Below are 18,032 nucleotides of genomic sequence, written 5' to 3' on the forward strand. Positions count from 1 at the left end.
TGTGGAATGTTCAATCAAGAAGGGACATTTTGCCCTGACTGGTGTGTCTCAGTAGGTTGGGCATTATCCCACAGACCGAAAAGTCATGGGTTTGATTCCCAGTCAGGGCACAGGCCTGGATTGACCGCCAGGTCCCCAGTTGGGGGCATGCAAGAGGCAACCAATCAATGTTTTTCTCCCCCGCTTTCCCTCTGTGTAAAAATAACATCGTTTTTAAAAAAATGACAACTCAGGAGTCTGCAGCTCAAGGATTAAAACCAAAGGTCTTCTCTTGATGCTTCAGACCCTTCCTTCCCGTCCCCCAGGCCACCTTTCTAGTCCTCCATCTCCTAACTCCCCTAAAGCACAGCCAAACAACTCTCCTACTCCTCACCCCCTCACTCACCCCAGCTTAAGCTGTTCTGCTGCCTGGAATACCCTTGCTTTCAATTCCTTCTGTTAAATTTTCTCTCAAGATCTATTTCAAGTTCCACCTCTTCCCTGCTGCCTTTCTCTTACTGATCCTAAGACTGAGCAGATAAAGATGTACCAGTAGATGGCAAAGCTGCTTGGGTGCCTGCCCACTCCCTCTATCTTGAGATCCCAACAGGCTGGCATCAGGTCTCAATCATCCCCATCAGGCCTTCCATCCAGCAGACGACCCTTAGAGTAGTTTCCAGTTACCGTTCCCAGGTGGGCTCTTATTTTGCTTTGATTTCCAAGACCAGAACAGAGGTTCAGTAAATGACCATTGAGACAAATAGGAGGGAACCCAACTTTCCACCCACCCTTCTGTGATTTCATTCATGCTAAGACCTCTTATAAACTGTTTGATTTTAGGAAAGACACTTAACCTCTGTAAGTCTCCATTCTCATCTATAAAATTAGGATGTTAGTAATAAACTTGTGAGAATAAAGAAAATCAACTACAAAGCTCCTAGCACCCAGTAGGTGCTCAGTAAATAATAGTTCTGCAAAGATCAATCCAAAGTGGGTGTGGGGAGAAAAAGAATGTATGAACTGGGACACAAAAACTAAGGTAGAGGAAATAAATGCAAATAGGAATTATAATAAATATAAAGGGTTAAATTCACCTGTTAAATGACCATCTTAGATTGGGTTAAAAACAGCTGCTTACCACAGACAGGCCCAAAGAGGTAAGAGTTCTCTTCCCTTTACCCATCTTTCCAGACCCAAGGGTTTGCCTGCAGCCCTTATAACCCCACACCGTATCTTCATCAGCACACAAATATTACCCCTTGCTCATGGCTGACATTGCTAGCAGCAGATTATCTATAATAAAGGCTCAAACTTCTTTTAGGCACCAAAATTTTTATTTAGTTACCTTTCTGCTCAAACATAAGCATTATACAAATAAACATTATAAACCAAATTAATCTCTTTTTGATCCAGGGTTGTGATAGGAACCATTACAAAGTGGTGGCAGATCTATGCCTGCGTTTAAGATTCTTTGGCCCCTCTCAACCTCTGGCTGTCACTTCTCTTGTCTTTTCTTGGCTATCCCATAACAGTATATTTTATAACCCCTGTAAAATAGGGACTGAAAGTACCAACCTCATTGTTCTGAGGTTTAAGAGAATGTCCAGCCCTAAGCCAGACTCTCAGGAGAATTCAAACTCCAAAAGTTCCTCCCTGCCCACTGATACAGCTCCTTCTCATCTGTCATGGGCTGAGGAGCCAGTGAACCTGTAAACCAAGAACGTGGGTACAACATCAATAGGCCAGGTGAGAGGCAGTAAAGTGCACAGGCATGGTGACCATCACTTCCAACTCCCAGCCTAAGGAAAGACTGACTGAGCGAGCAGTTCCAAAACCCCTGAGCTCTTGGTTCCCATGTATATCACGGTGACCAGGGCTGGAGGAGGGGCTTCTCAATTCCTCCTGCCACACATGGAACAGTATGAGGGATGCAGCGGAGGCCAAAGACTGAGTGAGCAGCCCCAGGAAGTAAATGGGGGGACATTAACAAACCATTCTCAAAGTTGGCGCCATTTGCTCTTGGGGAGGAGAGGTGGGACCTGGGCAAGGACAGCAGCTAGAAGGCAGAAAGGGCAGGCCTGGTCCTCAGTAGCGGTAGTGATCTGGCTTGAAGGGGCCATCACGGGGCATGCCCAGGTACTGGGCCTGCTTCTCAGTCAGCTTGGTCAGTTTCACATTCAGCTTGCCCAGATGAGCTTCAGCTACTGCTTCGTCCAGCTGGGGAGAAACACAAGAAGACGTGGTATCAGGACCATGCTCTGGAACCCTTACTTGCAACCAGCTGCCAATAAAGGTAAGAACTGTTCTGTTGGGGTACATGCCACGTGTTACACATACTACCTCATCCTGTCCTCAGTCAGCCTCCGCAGATGGTTTTGCCTGTCCTCTTCCTCAAGATGGAGTCATGCTACAACCCTCCCCTCCAAGTAACCCTGGGGGGACCATCAGTTACATTTCCTTTCTCACCTTCCACCAACCCAAGAAGCTAGGGCATTTTTCTTTTCTTTTTTTTAAAAAAGATCTTTATTATTTATTTTATATTTTACTTGTATTCTAGAGAGAGGGGAATGGAGGGAGAAAGAGGAGAGAAACATCGATTGGTTGCCTCTTGCACAACCCCAGCTGGGGGCTTGGCCTGAAACCCAGGCATGTGCCCCCACTGGGAATCGAACCGGCAACCTTTTAGTTCTCAGGCCAGTGCTGATTCTACTGAGCCACAACCAGCCAGGGAAGACTTTATTTATTAATTTTTAGAGAGAAGGGAATGGAGAGAGAAAGACAGGGAGAAAAACATTGATTAGTTGGGGCCTCTTGCATACCCCCAACTGGGGACCTGGCCCACAACCCAGGCATGTGCCCTGACTGGGAATCAAAGCAGCGTCCTATTAGTTTGTAGGTCAAAACTCAATCCACTGAGTCACACCACCCAGAGCCAGAGCAGTTTTCATAGCAGGAGGAGATAGGATCTCTCTAATTTCACTGGGATTCCTAGACTGGAAGGGTATCAGTCCCAGCTTGCTAATGTTAAGTCTATTTGACAAGTGGCATTAAATAAAAATAGTAAGAGACAGAGAAACATAGAGCTCCAATAATCATTGAATCCCTAGGCCCACTATCTGAATCTTGGACTCTTCCATTGTACAGTGTGGGACAAAAGCAGGTTTACAGTCGTGAGTACATGGAATACAGCTTATTCTTATATTATTAATTATTACTTATTGAATTATTTTCCATATGGACAACTGTAAACCTACTTTTGCCCAACCCTGTATAGCCAATAGAGTTTATTTTCAGATTAAATTAGTGGTGGTTGTTTTAAAATATGCTCTTCTTTGTCTAGAAATTGATAATACTCATTCCTTCAAGAGGTAGAGCCTAATTCCTCGCCCCTTGAGTGACTCACTTCTAATGAACAGAATACAGCAGAAGTGATGGTGTGTGACTTGGAGACTAGGTCCTAAAAAACATTGTAGCTACCTTCTTTCCTTTCCTGGACCACTTACTCTGGGCAAAGGCCAGCTGCCATCTCATGAGGACACTTCACCAGCCCTACGGAGATACCCATGCAGCAAGGGACTAAGATCTCCTGCCAACAGGGAAATGGTTCTTCCAGCCCCAGCCTGGCCTTCAGACGACTGCAACCTCATGGAGAACCTCAAGTCAGAACCACCCCACCAAAGTGCTCTCAAACTCCTGACCCACACAAACTTAAATAATAAATGTTTACTGTTTTAAGCCACAGATTTTGGGGTTAAATTGTTATCTAGCAATAGATAACACACCAGTTTAAACAGGGTTTCTATCTACCAATTGCCACCAAAAGGATCCTGACTGCTAAAAAACTGCCATCCTATTTTTACAAATGTAAAAATCAAGGCTCAGAAAGGTAAAATCACTTGCCCAAGAGCACACAGCTAGTTACCCTCAGAGCTACGATTTGAACCCTAGTCCAAAACCCCCAAACTTGTCTCAAGCATCTCAACTAATGGCCTCCAAGGCAGCTTTGAAAAGATGGAACAGAAACCAAGGAGGACAGAGGCTGGGGGTTAGATAAAGCCAATTTCTAGTCTGACCAGTGCCGGAATGCATAAAAGGGTCTGCAAAGAAGGGAAAGCATTTGCACTTAGAAAAGGGTCAACTGTGTGTTTATGTGTGTGTGGGCAGGATGTCTCATTTTCTCAGTTTTTGGCTCTGGGTGGGATCTCTATCTCGAATATCCCAAGTCCCATCCTATGATGATACAACAGCCTTGGACCACAGCCCAGCCCCAAGAACTTTTACATTTCCAAGTGGTTTCACATGCACTGTCTCGTTAGACCCTCACAAATACCCCTAAGGAGGGCAGGATCTATTCTTCTTTTTAACAGATGATGAAACTGGGGAGAGGCAGGCAAAGATATGAGCAGAGACCAGGCCCACGTTCATGTTAGTCCTGGAGGCAGAATGAAGGTCTTCAATTTCTGGAGTACACAGTGAATCTTATCTTGGCCTGGCCTAGCCCTGAACACACTTCTTCCTTCTCTCTGTACCCACACTCAAAAGGCAGGGTATCATAATGGTGAACAACTTGGACAGAGAGTAGAGCTGGGTTCTACTCCCGGTCCAGTACTCGACAGCTGTGGGAGCAAGTCAATCTCTGAACCTTAGTTTTCTCTTTTGTAGGATGGATCTCTCATGGCCATTATGAAGATCAATGATAGACTCCTTGGTGCAAGTCAATAGCTTAATAAATGGCGACTGTTCTGTCATTGTTAACCAAGGTACCTAATCCCTGGCCCACTTACCAGAATGGAAGGCATGAAGCAGAGGGTGTCTTGCCCCTATCCATGTCTTGCCATTGACAAAGGAGGTAAGGATGGGGGCCATGTGCTGGGGTGGGAAATGAGATCTTTGCCTTATTCCTTCCAATACTAACCTCATTTCAAAGGTTTGTCCAATTTCTCACCATATTCACGGCCATCTTTCCTACAGGTGGGATTGGTTGGAGGTCAAATGAGACTTTTCTAACTCTACAACAAGGCTGGGCACCTGGCAGGCTGCATAGAACAGGACAGCCCTTGGAGCGCTTATGGGTAAAACATTTGGTCCAAGGAAGACTAGGGGGAAAGGAGTTGGCTGGCTCTGGGGAAAGATGGCTCAGGCCTTGAGAGGACAGCAGGCCTCTTCCTATTTCACTTTGCAGGACCAACCTTTCAAGGAGTGAGAGGAGTAGTAATGGAGACTCCACCATAGCCTCTCCAGTAGCCAAATGCTAGAGAGCAAGAGCTACTCTTACCATTTAGCTGATAGAGAAACTGAGGCCCAGACAGACTATGTGGCAAAGCCATGTTCACCCATGACACTGGCAAAAAGAAAAAAAAAAGCCAGGACTAAAACATAGCAATTCTGATCCCTGGGGGTGTGCACCTTGCATGGGGTGTTAGAAGGAGCACTGGGTTTGATGTCAGAGGACCTCCCTGTCACGGTTACTCTGACCACACACCCAGGGTATGTCAGGTGCTATGCTGGGTGTGTTAGTGGTATCTCATTCCAAGGCCGCAGTCCTACAGCCTGCAAACTGCATATGGCTTACAGATATATCCAAGTTGACCCACCTGGATATTTTTCAAAACTGTAACAAGTTGCCTATATTTAAAAATTGAGTATTTCCTACAAAGATCTTAATATCTGGCTTCTCTTAAAATGTCAGAAGCCCTGGTCCAATGGGCCCGGGTTCCAGGTTACGGAACCCCTCCCTGGGGTATGTGCTCTTCTGTTGTAGTCCCCCACAACCCCAGTTCACTCACTCACCTGCCCAATCTCTGTGGGCATGTGGGTTTGTGACCCCCAATCCTCACAATCCTTAAAGGAGGGAGAGGAGAAAGTAAGTCTCAAAGAAATTAACTTGCCCCAGTTAGACAGCCTCTAAGTGGTAAGGCTGAGATTCAAACAGGGGTGTGTCTCCCTACAAAGCCCACGCTCCTCTCACCACCTAGCCCAGCCACTCTGGGAATCATTCCCTATCCTGGGCCTGCGTTTCCTCCTCTATTAAATGAAAAGAATGATTTCTGCTCTGCGGAATACTGTGTGGATCTCTAAGAGGGTAGAGAAGTGAACTCTGGCAAAACCCTGTGTGTTGAGCCCAGGGTTGGAGGTGGGTACCCACCTTCTTGGGTAGGAAGTGGACCCCAACGGGGTACTTGTCCGGGTGGGTCCACAGTTCAATCTGGGCCAGCACCTGGTTGGTGAAGGAGTTGCTCATCACAAAGCTGGGATGCCCCATTGCACAGCCCAGGTTGACCAGCCGGCCCTCAGCCAGCAGGATGATGCGGCGCCCATTCTTCAGCCGGTAGCGATCCACCTGCAGGTGGGTAGAGCAGAACTGAGGGCTGGTAGGGCAATGCTCCCAATGGCCACCCCTGCCTCATCCTACCCTCTTGTCCGGCAGGCCTCCCTGCTTCCAACAGCACCTGTGAAGGGCCTGGACTGCCCTAGAATAATAACCTCCAGCATAGGCCCTGGCACATTCAGTAACAGACAGTATTTATCAAGCACCTCTGAGCTACAAATCTCACAGGTCTGCTGTGAGAATTTAAAGAGGATTGTAAGGTACTTGACACACGGCTTGGCACATACCAGGCACTCAATAAGTATTAAGCTAATGTTGTTATTGTCATTATTATTATTATTGCCATGTGCCCTGGGCTAAGAACATACACATAACTATATCTATATGTATGCATATACAGACAACTAATAACGGCCCCATGATTTATCCCCACTTCACAAATAAACAAAAATTTAACGGGTTAAACTTGTCTGCAGTCACATGCTAAGAAGGAGCTCCTATCTGAGCCTGGACAGTCTGAGGACAGAGCCCATGTTCTCAAACACCATGATTAGTGAGTTGAATGCAGTGGCACTAAACCTTGGCTGCACATCATAGTCATCTTGGGACCTTTAAAAAATGGGATGCCTTGGCCTCACTCTGAAATTCTGATTTAAGTGAGCCTGAAACCAAGCCCTCTTCCCCCCATCCTGCTGCCCAGGTTGCCAGAGCCTCCTCATCTGCCCTCCTTTGGTGGCCAGCCCATAAGCATGACCCCCTCAGCCCTCCATCTGCCCTCCCTGCTGGAAGGGCTGGGGCTTCTCACCTGGGGCTTGATGTTCACTTTCTCCACAGCATTCTCATTCAGCCATTTGACATCAATTTCCACATCAAAATGTCCAATGTTACACACAATGGCGTCATCCTTCATCTGCTCAAAGTGTCTATGAGAAGCCCAAACCCATGGGAGACCATCAGGGACAAAGAGCAGCCCCAAGCCAACCCCTTCCCTCACTCCCTAGGAATCCCTACCTGGCACCTACCTGCCAAGGATGATGTCAATGCAGCCTGTGGTGGTGACAAAGATGTTGCCCTCCTGACAGGCCTCGTCCATGGTGGTCACTTCATAGCCTGTGCAGACAGTGGCCACGGGTCATCTCGGATGGCCTTGCCCTTCCTCTGATCCCAGTGGCTGACAGCCATCCCTCACCCTATCGTACCCTCCATGGCAGCCTGAAGTGCGTTGATGGGGTCAATCTCAGTAATGATGACTCGGGCCCCAAAACCCCTCAGGGCCTGAGCACAACCCTTGCCCACGTCGCCATATCCTGCTACCACTGCCACCTTGCCCGCAATCATCACGTCTGTGGCCCGCTTGATGCCATCCATGAGGGACTCCCGGCAGCCATAGAGGTTGTCAAATTTGCTCTGAAAGGAGAGGGAGCAAGGGGATGATAGGGACAGGCAAGGTCCCGGGGCCTCAGACCCTCTCCCAGAACGCCTGGTGGGCCTTGTGCTGATCATCTGTGACTTCTCCCCACCAGCTAATGTCCTCATATGCCTCTCACCCTGATCAGCCCCAAGACCTTCTTGCTAGGCTTTCTCTGCTGATCCAGAAGGCTTCTTCAGGATCAATTACTAGGAGAGATTGCCCAGTCAGAGAATCTGCTTCACTTTAAAGCTCCTGATGCCCAGTTCTCACTGTATAGTTCTTCCCCTCTTTAATATACTAATTACCCTCAGTCTACAGTCTCCTTCCTCTCCTCAAATGAACCTTCAAGTCCCTAGCCTGCAGCCTTCCTGGGGGTCCTTCCTCTGGGGTCTACTCCTGAGCTGCACTGAGAGCGAACAACTAGAACTGTCATTGCCCACATGCTCACCTTTGTGACGGAGTCATTGACGTTGATGGCAGGAACCTTCAGGATCCCATTAGCCATCATCTTGTATAGGTTGTGGACCCCCGTTGTGGTTTCCTCAGAGATACCTCGGATGCCTGAACATGAGGGGGAGGGGTGAGCCTCAGGCTTGGAAGGGACTGCTCAAGGGACTGGCCAGGGGAGAGGAGCCCTCTGGAATGAAGCCCCAAGAGCCTATACCTTAACTCACCCAAATCCCTCATCTTTGCCCCCTAAAGCCACTCCTCTTTCTGGGTTCATATCTGTGACTGATACCACAGTCCACACAATTGTCCATCACCAGGACACTCCCAAACTTCCCAACCACTTCTGAACTCTCTGTTCCCACTGCCACTGCCCTAGTCCCTGATACCATCCTCACTCACCTGATCTCCCAGCCACAACCCATCCTCCACACAGCAGGCATTTTGAACATGTACATTTTCAGAGAAATCTTTTCTAAACCCTCCAATTATTTCTATTTGCTCTCAAGATCAGGCCAAATTCATTCATTCATTTATTTATCCTCACCCAAGGACAATTTTTTCATTGTTTTCAGAGAGGGGGGAAGGGGTGAGAGAGAGGAAGAGAGAGAGAGACAGAGAAACATCAATTGGTTGCCTTCTCATATGCACCCTGATGGGAATTGAACCTGTGACCATTTGGTCTACAGGACGATGCTCCAACCGAGTCACACCAGCCAGGGCTCAAGCCAAATTCTTTTAGCCTATTAAGTACTCATACATCAGGCCTTCACTGAAGTTCCAGCCACATTCTATAATACTCCCTCCCAGTGAAGGAAACTACTATGCTGGCTTCCTGTTTCCTGAGTCAGTCCTTTCTTGCTTTAGGGCCTTTGCACTCACTGCCTCCTTCACCCTACTTTCCTCTCTGCACTACTTTGAACAAAGATGACTCATTCCCAGCCCTGACTTATACTTCCTCTTGAACCACCATCTCAGCCAGACCCCCTGCCCCCACCCTGCCATCACCATCAGAAGTCAGGATGCCCAGGCCCCAGCATGTCTGCGGGGATCTGCCATTCTCCTTTCACAGAATCTGCTGCTTGAAGTGCTGGGAATCCTGCCAGGCCTGCTGCATCCTCACAGGCAAGCAGGCTCCATCTACACTGCCAACATTCAGCCTACCCATCCACCTTACTCACCTGACAAGAGCTGTGGGTACTTGGTATGGATGAGGTTGGTGAGATCGCCGCCGTCGTCCAGAATCATGTTGAGAGGCCCGTTCTTGAAGTACAAAGTCTGCTCAATGCACCACAGGTACTCTTCATCTGTCTCACCCTTCCAGGCATACACTGGGGGGGTGGGGGGGGGAGGTGGTGAGTGGCACATCAGGGTCTGCCTTCCTTACTGGTACCTGCTGCAGGGCAACTACCTGGAACAATACTACCTTCTTCCTAATTCCCATGCCCAGCCACCTCTAGCCCCTCTGAGGACTCAGCAGTAGTAAGAACACAACTTGGAACCAGAGAGATCTAAGTTCAAATCCTGCCTCTGCACTTGCCAGCTGTGTGATTTTGGGCACATCCCTTCACCTCTCTGAGCCTCAGTTTCTTCATCTGCGAGTGGGAAAACCAGTATGGATTAAGTGGGATGGAGGCCGGATATAGGTAACTGGAAATAATTATTTACTTTCCTATCCCCTTCCGTCTGGGCACCAAGGACTGGAGCATCAACCCACTGACCGGGTTCCAACTCAAAATGCTGGGATGGGGTGCTGCAGAGGCAGGGTGGCAAACTCAGGTGGACCCACAAGGCAAGATCTAAAGACTGTTCTGCACTGAAAGGACTTGAGGGCCCCGCAGTCTCTGTGGTGGGTGGTCTCAGGCAAAGTCTGGCCAAAAAATTACTAATAGCAGCTACCATGTATGAAGCACTTTCTCTGTGCCAGACGTTACTGCCAGTCCAGGCTCCTCCCATCACATGGTATGACTAGGACATGTGTTTAGGGCTCCCATTAACCTCCTGTGAGCAAAGGCCACCAGCCAAGCAGGGAAGGCTGCCCCTCTGCCAAACTGGGGTAGACAATAGTCTTCAAAACAAAGCATTTCCCAGAAAAGGGTCATGAAGCCCAACTAAAGGCTGAGAAATGGGAGACATACCTATCCAGCTCCAGTAAGTCTCTGGACGGATCCTCTGGACCCTTTCCTCTCTACCTGAGGCTAGTTAGGACTAATGAAGGTCCTACTTAATCACCATCAGAGCTAACCACTCCCCTCCACAGGCCCAGGAAAACATGCCAATTTCTCCAGCAGCTTATGAAAGTTCTTCCTCCTAGTTTTGGTCATTCCCCAGCACCCTAGACCATCAGAGCCCAGGCAATGAACCTCTGGGGCTCTTTTTCTCACCAGTAGTCCTCACCAATTCTTTTGGAAACAGATCTACTTCCTTTCTTTAAGGAACTTCCCCTCCTCCACACCAAGTGGTTCCCAACCACAAAATCCTGACCTTGTTGATCACATGACTTAAGCTGGGACAATAAGCACCTCCCATAGAATTTTAGATGACAGCAGGACAAAATAGCTCTTTCCTATGGGTCATCAGGCTAGGATTATGTGGCCATGACTCCTCTCCGCTGCCACAGGGAAGTCTTGACACAGTAGGAGTTAGTGAAGCAAACATGGAGAAGCAGAACCCCTACCCCAGCAGCAAGCAGGACTCACCCGGAATGCCGGCCTTGGCAATGGCAGCTGCTGCGTGGTCCTGGGTGGAGAAGATGTTGCAGCTGGACCACTGCACCTAGAAGAGCCAGCAAGACGGACTGTGGTCACAGAAGCACTAGGGTCACTAGACAAGGATAAGGAAAAGCCCTGGAGCTAGAGGTGACAGGCTTGTGATAGAGGCTCAGCCAGCTCTGTGAACATAGAGTAGGGGCCCTGGTGAATGAATGGATGCCAAAGCAGTGACAAGGCCCAACTTATTTTATAAAAACATCACTCTGGTGCTGTGGAGAACGGTTCGCAAGGAAGCAAGGAGACAAGTGAAGATGTTGTAAGAGAACAGACTAGAGATGTGACAAGAGTCGTGGAGGTGATAATGGGTATATTTTGATGGCTAAGCTGACCAGACTGGCTGCAGGATTAGTTGTGGGAGTGAGAGAGAAAGAAGAGTCAGTGATGACCCCAGGTTCTTGAACTAAGAAAACCTGGAAGGCTTAGCTTCCATTTGCTTATGTGGGAAAGACCACAGAAAGGGGGTGGAGAGTAGCCTATGAAATCATGAATCTGTTTGGACATGCTGAGGTTGATATGTCTATTAGATCTCTTAGTGGATATAACACATCAGCTACTTAATATAGAAGTCCGGAGTTCTGGGGAAAAGTCTAGGCCGGTACATTTTTCTGGGAGTCATCACCATGTAGACAGTATTTAAAACCATAAAATCAGATCACCAAGAGTGTGAATGTTGAAAAGAAAGAAGAGGTCCTAGGACTGAGCTCTAGTGTAGTCTGTTAGGTGGTTTTGACTGCTATGCCCTGACCTCCTTAGGAAGATATCTAGTTCAGAAACTCCTGAAAAGGTTAAAAGAGCTGTCAATCACACACACAACCCAGACTGAACCAATCAGAACAACATCCTTCTGGCAGCCATGATTGGCCCAAGGCAGGCACACAACCCTAGGAGGGCCAATGAGAGCCAGTTCCTTCATGATTCAGTTGGACACGGGGTCTGAATTTCTCCTACCACAGCTCCTCAATCAGGATGTGAATGAGGGCTATCTTCCCAGTCAGAAAAAAAATTTGCACAGCAGTCACCACAAAAAGTGACAACACTGTGACAAGGCTGGCGCCCCAGATGGGCCCGAGGGGGCACCACACTGGATTTCCCACTTTGCACGGAATAGCTGCAGGCCTCACCTCAGCTCCCAGGGCGATGAGGGTCTCAATGAGGACGGCTGTCTCAACAGTCATGTGCAGGCAGCCAGCGATGCGGGCGCCCTTCAGTGGCTTGGAAGCCGAGTACATCTCTCGCATGCGCATCAGGCCTGGCATCTCATTCTCGGCGATGTCCAGGGCCTTGCGTCCCCAAGAGGCCAGGCTGATATCAGCTGCAGAGGCAGGATGGACGGCAGTTCCATGAGCAGCTCACCCCACCAACCAGGCTGAGCAATCTAGTCACTGACTCTCACTCATTCAACAAGGATTTATGGAGCTGAGGCAGTCAAAAAAGAAAGGCACGATCCCTAGCTAACCTCAGTTTATAGTCTTCTGGGAAAACACATTGAATCAAAGAATCACACAGGTACATGTAAATAACATAGGTAAGTACCCTCTTGAAAAATTAGCTATCAGCGCGAGTGCACGCGCGCACACACACACACACTTCCCACTACCCTTTCTGCTGCCACCTACCAACCTCCTCATTCCCTAACTTTAGTTCCAGCTGTCCATCCATCTTCCACATCATCACTCATGCTGACTTCAACACTCGTGACATTATTTAACACTTTGGATTCCACACAGTTCTTTGATCTCCTTAAAGGTATGAAAATGCTTCTCCCCCACTCCTGATGTTTCCACATGGAGAGAACTCATCTGCGTAAGTGACACTCTCGGCTCCTCTCTGTCCCAAGGGAGGGAGTGACTTGTCTGATTAGTAAACTTGGGAGGAATAAATTGAGCATGCTCAGTTCATCTCTCCCTTCTTTAGCAAACAAGCACCAGTCACCCTGCCTGCAGGAAGCATGTTCTTCCACAGAGACCTACCCAGGCCCGCCTCACCTGAAACTGAAGTGTAACTGAATTTGGGGGATCATTAGACTGTGACACTAATCTACATCCTCTGGCTCCAATGTTATTAGTCATGGAGTTTTATTTTGGCGTCTATCTGCCACCCTAATGTCTCAAATTTGTCCAACTTCTCAGGCAGGAAAAAAGGATACTATTATGAGCTTTATAAAATTTACGTTATGTCACCTCCATCCTTCTGCTAAGGTAAAAAACAAACCTCCAGTGGCTTCCCCCAACCCATGAATAAAATCGCAACTCCTCACATGGCCTCAAGGCCCTACCCACATGGACTTCTGAGGTTGTCCACCTACCTTCCCACCTTCTCCCCCTCCCCGCTAGCTGCTTAACCACACGGATCTGCTTACAGGTGGCCTTCAGACAAGCTAATAAGCTCACTCCCACCTCAGGGCTTTAACTCAAGCAGTTTTCTTAGCCTGGATGGCTCCTCCCCAAGCACCTACTACAGACTTGGCACATAGTAGGTGCTCAGCAAAAACCTGGGAATAGGAAAGAACTTGGTATATTCCTGCTGGAGGAATGGAGTGAACCACGGTGACTCTAATAGAGGGAGCAGGATAAGTCAGGATTTTATTCCCAGTAAGGTGGGAAGACTACAGAATTTTAAGGGGAAGTACTGTACAATATCATGACTAGTTTGTCTTTTCAAAAGATCCCTTTGGTTGCTGCATGTATCTATGGAGCAAGAGACCCAGGAAGAACTGTGAGGTTGACCAGAACTGGGGTGGTGGCTGTGGAGATAGAAGTGGAGAGAACTCCACGCTTATAAAATGGGGACAACGATACTACATTACCTGTGTACAGGTAATGTCCCAACCTCATCCTTGAGTCACCTTTGTATGTCCAGTGCCCAGCAAGGCCTGGCACAAAGAAGTGGTCAGCAAATGTTTACTGACCATATCTGTTGTTAAGACTGAATGAGAGAAAGTCCTCGAAAGGGGCTGGCACTTGACAGGGGTGGCAAAAAAAGAAACAAATCTAAACCCTGTACAACTTGCAGCATTTACCAATGAGGAAAGGGCCCGGAGAGGGATTTGCCCCAGGTTCCACAGCCAGTCAGTGGCAAAAGTGGCACTGGTGGCCAGGAAGAACTAGAGCCAAAGGCCTTCCCTAGGCTCCTGAGAGGGGCCCAGCAGTAGTGGACAATGGCTGCTGTCCTATCCTGCTAAGCTCCACCCCCTCTGTCACCATCTGTCCCTCTAGCTAAAAATAACTCCCCTCCCCTCCTGGCAACTATGCCAGCTTCAGATTTTCCATGGATCCCTCAACCCCAAAGGAGGTTGCCCAAAGGCAAAGGAGGTCTGGCACTCGAAGCTCTGGGGCTTTTGGTCCTGCAGGAGTTGAGGACTTAAAGAAGTTGCAGGAACACCTGTGCCCGGACAAGCCAAGAGGAATAGCAAGACCCTCTCTGAGCCTCACTTTCCTCATCTGTAAAGTGGGAATAATCACCCCCAACTTTGCTGAGTCCTGAGGATTAAAGATGTCATATGGGTAAGGTCTGGCACAGTATGCCCTCCTCAATGGGGGCTTCCTCCCTCCAACCCTACCCAGCTGAGCTACCTCACTTCCAAATGCAGCCTTCTCTCCTCCCACGCAACTTGATGCCCTCAACCCTGACCCATCATTCTCTTAATAGCCTCTATTCCAACTCTGCCACTAATGTGACCTTGACTTAACCTTTCTGGGCTTCAGTTTCATCATCCACAAAATGGGGACAACAGTCTACTCTGGCCACTAACTACTTCATGAGCTACTACTGATAAGTTATTACAATTGACCCTTGAACAATGCAGGGGTTAGAGGCAATGACCCTGCTCAGCCAAAAATTTGGGTATAACTTCTGACTCCCCCAAACTTCAGTCATCCCTTGGTATCCGTAGGGGATTGGTTCCAGGACCCACCCATGTAGATACCAAAATCCATGGATGCTCAAGTCCCTCATATAAAATGGCATAGAACAATGCATTCAGTTGGCCCTCTGCATGGACTAATTCCACCAACTACTGATGGGAAAATACCATGAATGTGAAACCCAGAGACATAAAGGGCCACCTGTATATTTATTGAAAAAAAGCCGCATATATGTGGACCTGCGTTGTACAAAGGTCAACTGTATTTCACAGAATCTCTACAAATCACTTCCCATTAAAGCCCCAGCTTCTTTCTCTGTATAGCACAAATGGGATAAAATTCACCTCTTCAAGATTATTCTGTTAACACATGCAAATCACCAGATACACAAATGCTCCATAAATGTTGATGCCTTACCCCAGATTTAAAGTTGTCTTGAATTTACTTTAAAACTTACTAACCAGCCCGAACCGGTTTTTGCTGAAACTTCACTACGTGTTGTTCCAAGTGTGTTCACAAATATACACTGGTGAAAAAGCGTACTCAGAGGCCTACACGGCCTGGGTTCATATACTGCTCCACCTCGTCCCAGCTGTAAGATTGTAGGCAAGTTACCTTTATTGCCCGTGTTTCAGTATAGTCACCATAAAATGAGGAAGAGAGTAAAATGAATTAAACTAGAGTAAGGGTAGAAGGTGGAGCCCAGCCCCCAGTGAACGTCCAATAAACGTAAACTATCAGTACATCAGCTTCAATCCATAGGACAGCAGGAGGGATTTTTCTAGTCACTCCAAATTTTCTTCCAGATTCTCTGCAGGTCTGCCCCTGTTGGCCAGGCGGGTGACCCTAGAGGTTGAGTAACATGCCCAAAGTACCCTGTGAACCGACCAGTAGTGGCCTTGGGGCTCGCTGTCCAAGCCTCTCTTCAGCGGCCTTTAGGGGTTCCAGTGCTCTCGCCTTCCGTGGAGGAGGCTCAGAGGGGGACCAGCTCTTGCCCAGGACCACCCAAGTGGCCAAGAAGCCGGTCCAGACCCCGGAAGTTGTTTCCAGACCTCCTAGAGCAGGTTCTGGCATACGCTTAGTGGTCCCACTCGGCCGCCAGGTGCGCACTCCTAGCCTGCCTCAGCAAGCCGTGCAACACACGCCGGCGCTTAGCGGCTCCGCTCCACAGCCCGCGCCGCTGCACTGGGCCTCGCGAGACACGCCGGGATTTGTAGTCCACGGCCGCCTACCACAACTAGCTGGATACGGCGCGAAAACTCCAACCCCCAAACCGCCTCGCGCAGCCAGGATCGCGCCCAGCCAAGCAATTCAAGGGGGTCTGGAGCCCCCGACTTCATCTCCGCGTTCTCCGCCGTATAGGCCCCAAGGTACACAGAGCAGAAATGGCCTGCTGCATGTCCTGAAACTCACCAACTTTGTAGGGCAGTTTGTCCGACATGCTGACGGTGACTCCGCACGGAGTGATAGAGGCGAAGGGGGCCGGGCCTCAGTCTGGGTATCGGAACTGGGCGGGCTGCAACGGTGAGAGATCTGCGCTAGGCGCCCGCGTCTTTAAATATCTTCCATAGTTTGCATATTCATGATCCCGCTTGGACTGAGCCCTCCGGGGCGGGGCCCAACGCCCAAGGGCGGGACCAAGAGCCGAACTCCGATCTCTGCTGCGAAAAGAGCAGGTTTTATCCCACGTGGGTCAGGAAGGGAGCCTGAGAGCAAATGAGAGGCCGTTCTTTCGTTCAGCCAGTGAATTGGATGTCAAAACCGAGCGGCATTGAAATTGCAACCAGTTCACGTCCCTGAGCCTCCATTTCCCCGTCTGTAAAATGTGCCGAATGATATCTACCACACAGATTATATGGAAATTTGCAATTTGTCAAGTAACCAGAATTACAGACCTTCCACCCTCTTCCAACCTAACTGACAGGGGACTCAAGACTTGGAAAATTTTAGCTTAAGGTAAAAAGTTATAAGTCTCGCTAGTAATGTGTATGTTAAAGCTTTTGTTTTAGAAACTACAGATAAGGCCCATCCTGGTTCCTGGGAAAAACAACTGACCTCCTGGGGCACTGGCTAGAGATTACCGCCTGGGGACAAGTTGGAGGCATCCCGGCCTTTTGTGTGACCACCCCTCCCTTGGGAACAGCTAACTGCCCAGGACAGGAATGTTGCATCTTCTGAATCTCAAAGCCCTCACGGCACCTTGTTTGTCCTCCCCCACCCCCTCTTATAAAAGATCTGGCCAGGAAAGAGAAAGAAAGATGGTTTGTTAGGGTATGAACCTACCATCTTTTTGGATCGCCAGTCATCTGAATAAAGCGCCCATAAAAGATACAATCACTGTCATTGCTTATTGGGTTTGGTAGTGACAGGCAGCCCTAACGCCAGTGTCTTTTCCAGTTACATAACCATTATCCTGAGTTTAAATAAGTTTGTATGCGTTTTATACCTTTACTACGTGTTTAAATCATTCAATGCTTCATAGAAGTTTTGTGTTTAAAAACTGGCTGAATCCAACAGATGTGCCTCAGCCTGCATCCCAACCCATCTATGTGCTCTTGGTTTCCACTCTCCTACCTCTCTTCCCACTGTTCACAGGATTCCTTATCAGGCCTTAGCAACTTTCTCCTTCACTAGCGTCTTCAAGTGTTAATGTTCCCTTTACCTCTTTTTTTTTAATTAAACATTTTTAAAGTATTTATTTATTTTTTAGAGAGGGAAGGGAGGGAGAAAGAGAGAGAAACATGAATGTGCGGTTGCTGGGGGTCATGGCCTGCAACCCAGGCATGTACCCTGACTGGGAATCAAACCTGCAACACTTTGGTTCGCAGCCCAAGCTCAATCCACTGAGCTATGCCAGCTAGGGCTTCCCTTTACCTCTTATTCTGCTGTATCTCCTGGGCCATCTCATCCACACTTATGGCCATTGTGACCATATATATCCAGGTAATTCAAGTGTTTATGCAGTAAAACACTGTCTTACCCCAGGTGCCACCTGTTTCCCTTCTCAGTCACATGCTCCTCCCCAAGCCTGGAGTTATCGCTGCAGTGAATTTTGTCATAATCTTTTCACCATCACTAAACAATATGTTGTTTAGTTTGACTGTTTTTTGCCTTTTTGTAAATGAAATCATACTGTATCTATTCTTCAACTTGCTTTTCTCTTTCAACGTTACTTTTGAGAGTCATTTGTATAGATGTTGAAAGCTGTGGACTCACTTATTTTCATTTTTGTA

At 48.2% G+C, this 18,032-nt stretch overlaps 1 protein-coding gene across 1 annotated transcript; it reads right to left on the bottom strand.

Annotated features, from left to right (window-relative positions):
* Positions 1-1,294: 1,294 nt before the first annotated feature.
* On the bottom strand, positions 1,295-16,418 carry AHCY (adenosylhomocysteinase). Its single transcript, XM_028524119.2, has 10 exons — positions 16,213-16,418; positions 12,058-12,248; positions 10,865-10,940; positions 9,347-9,496; positions 8,167-8,279; positions 7,507-7,714; positions 7,330-7,417; positions 7,113-7,230; positions 6,125-6,319; positions 1,295-2,196 (listed from the first exon to the last, which is right to left on the bottom strand). Exons 1-10 carry the CDS (start codon positions 16,238-16,240, stop codon positions 2,065-2,067), a joined length of 1,299 nt encoding a protein of 432 aa, XP_028379920.1. The 5' UTR covers positions 16,241-16,418; the 3' UTR covers positions 1,295-2,064.
* Positions 16,419-18,032: the final 1,614 nt, after the last annotated feature.

The sequence above is a fragment of the Phyllostomus discolor genome, chromosome 9, assembly GCF_004126475.2.
Source record: "Phyllostomus discolor isolate MPI-MPIP mPhyDis1 chromosome 9, mPhyDis1.pri.v3, whole genome shotgun sequence".
Taxonomy (NCBI): Eukaryota; Metazoa; Chordata; class Mammalia; order Chiroptera; family Phyllostomidae; genus Phyllostomus; species Phyllostomus discolor.

Excerpts from the sequence above, each read along its gene's own strand:
- AHCY (XM_028524119.2), bottom strand. The coding sequence starts at position 16,240 with ATGTCGGACAAACTGCCCTACAAAGTTG. Across the intron at positions 7,715-8,166 it reads TCAATGACTCCGTCACAAAG|AGCAAATTTGACAACCTCTA; the intron begins GTGAGCATGTGG and ends CTCTCCTTTCAG. Across the intron at positions 2,197-6,124 it reads TCCACTTCCTACCCAAGAAG|CTGGACGAAGCAGTAGCTGA; the intron begins GTGGGTACCCAC and ends GTTTCTCCCCAG.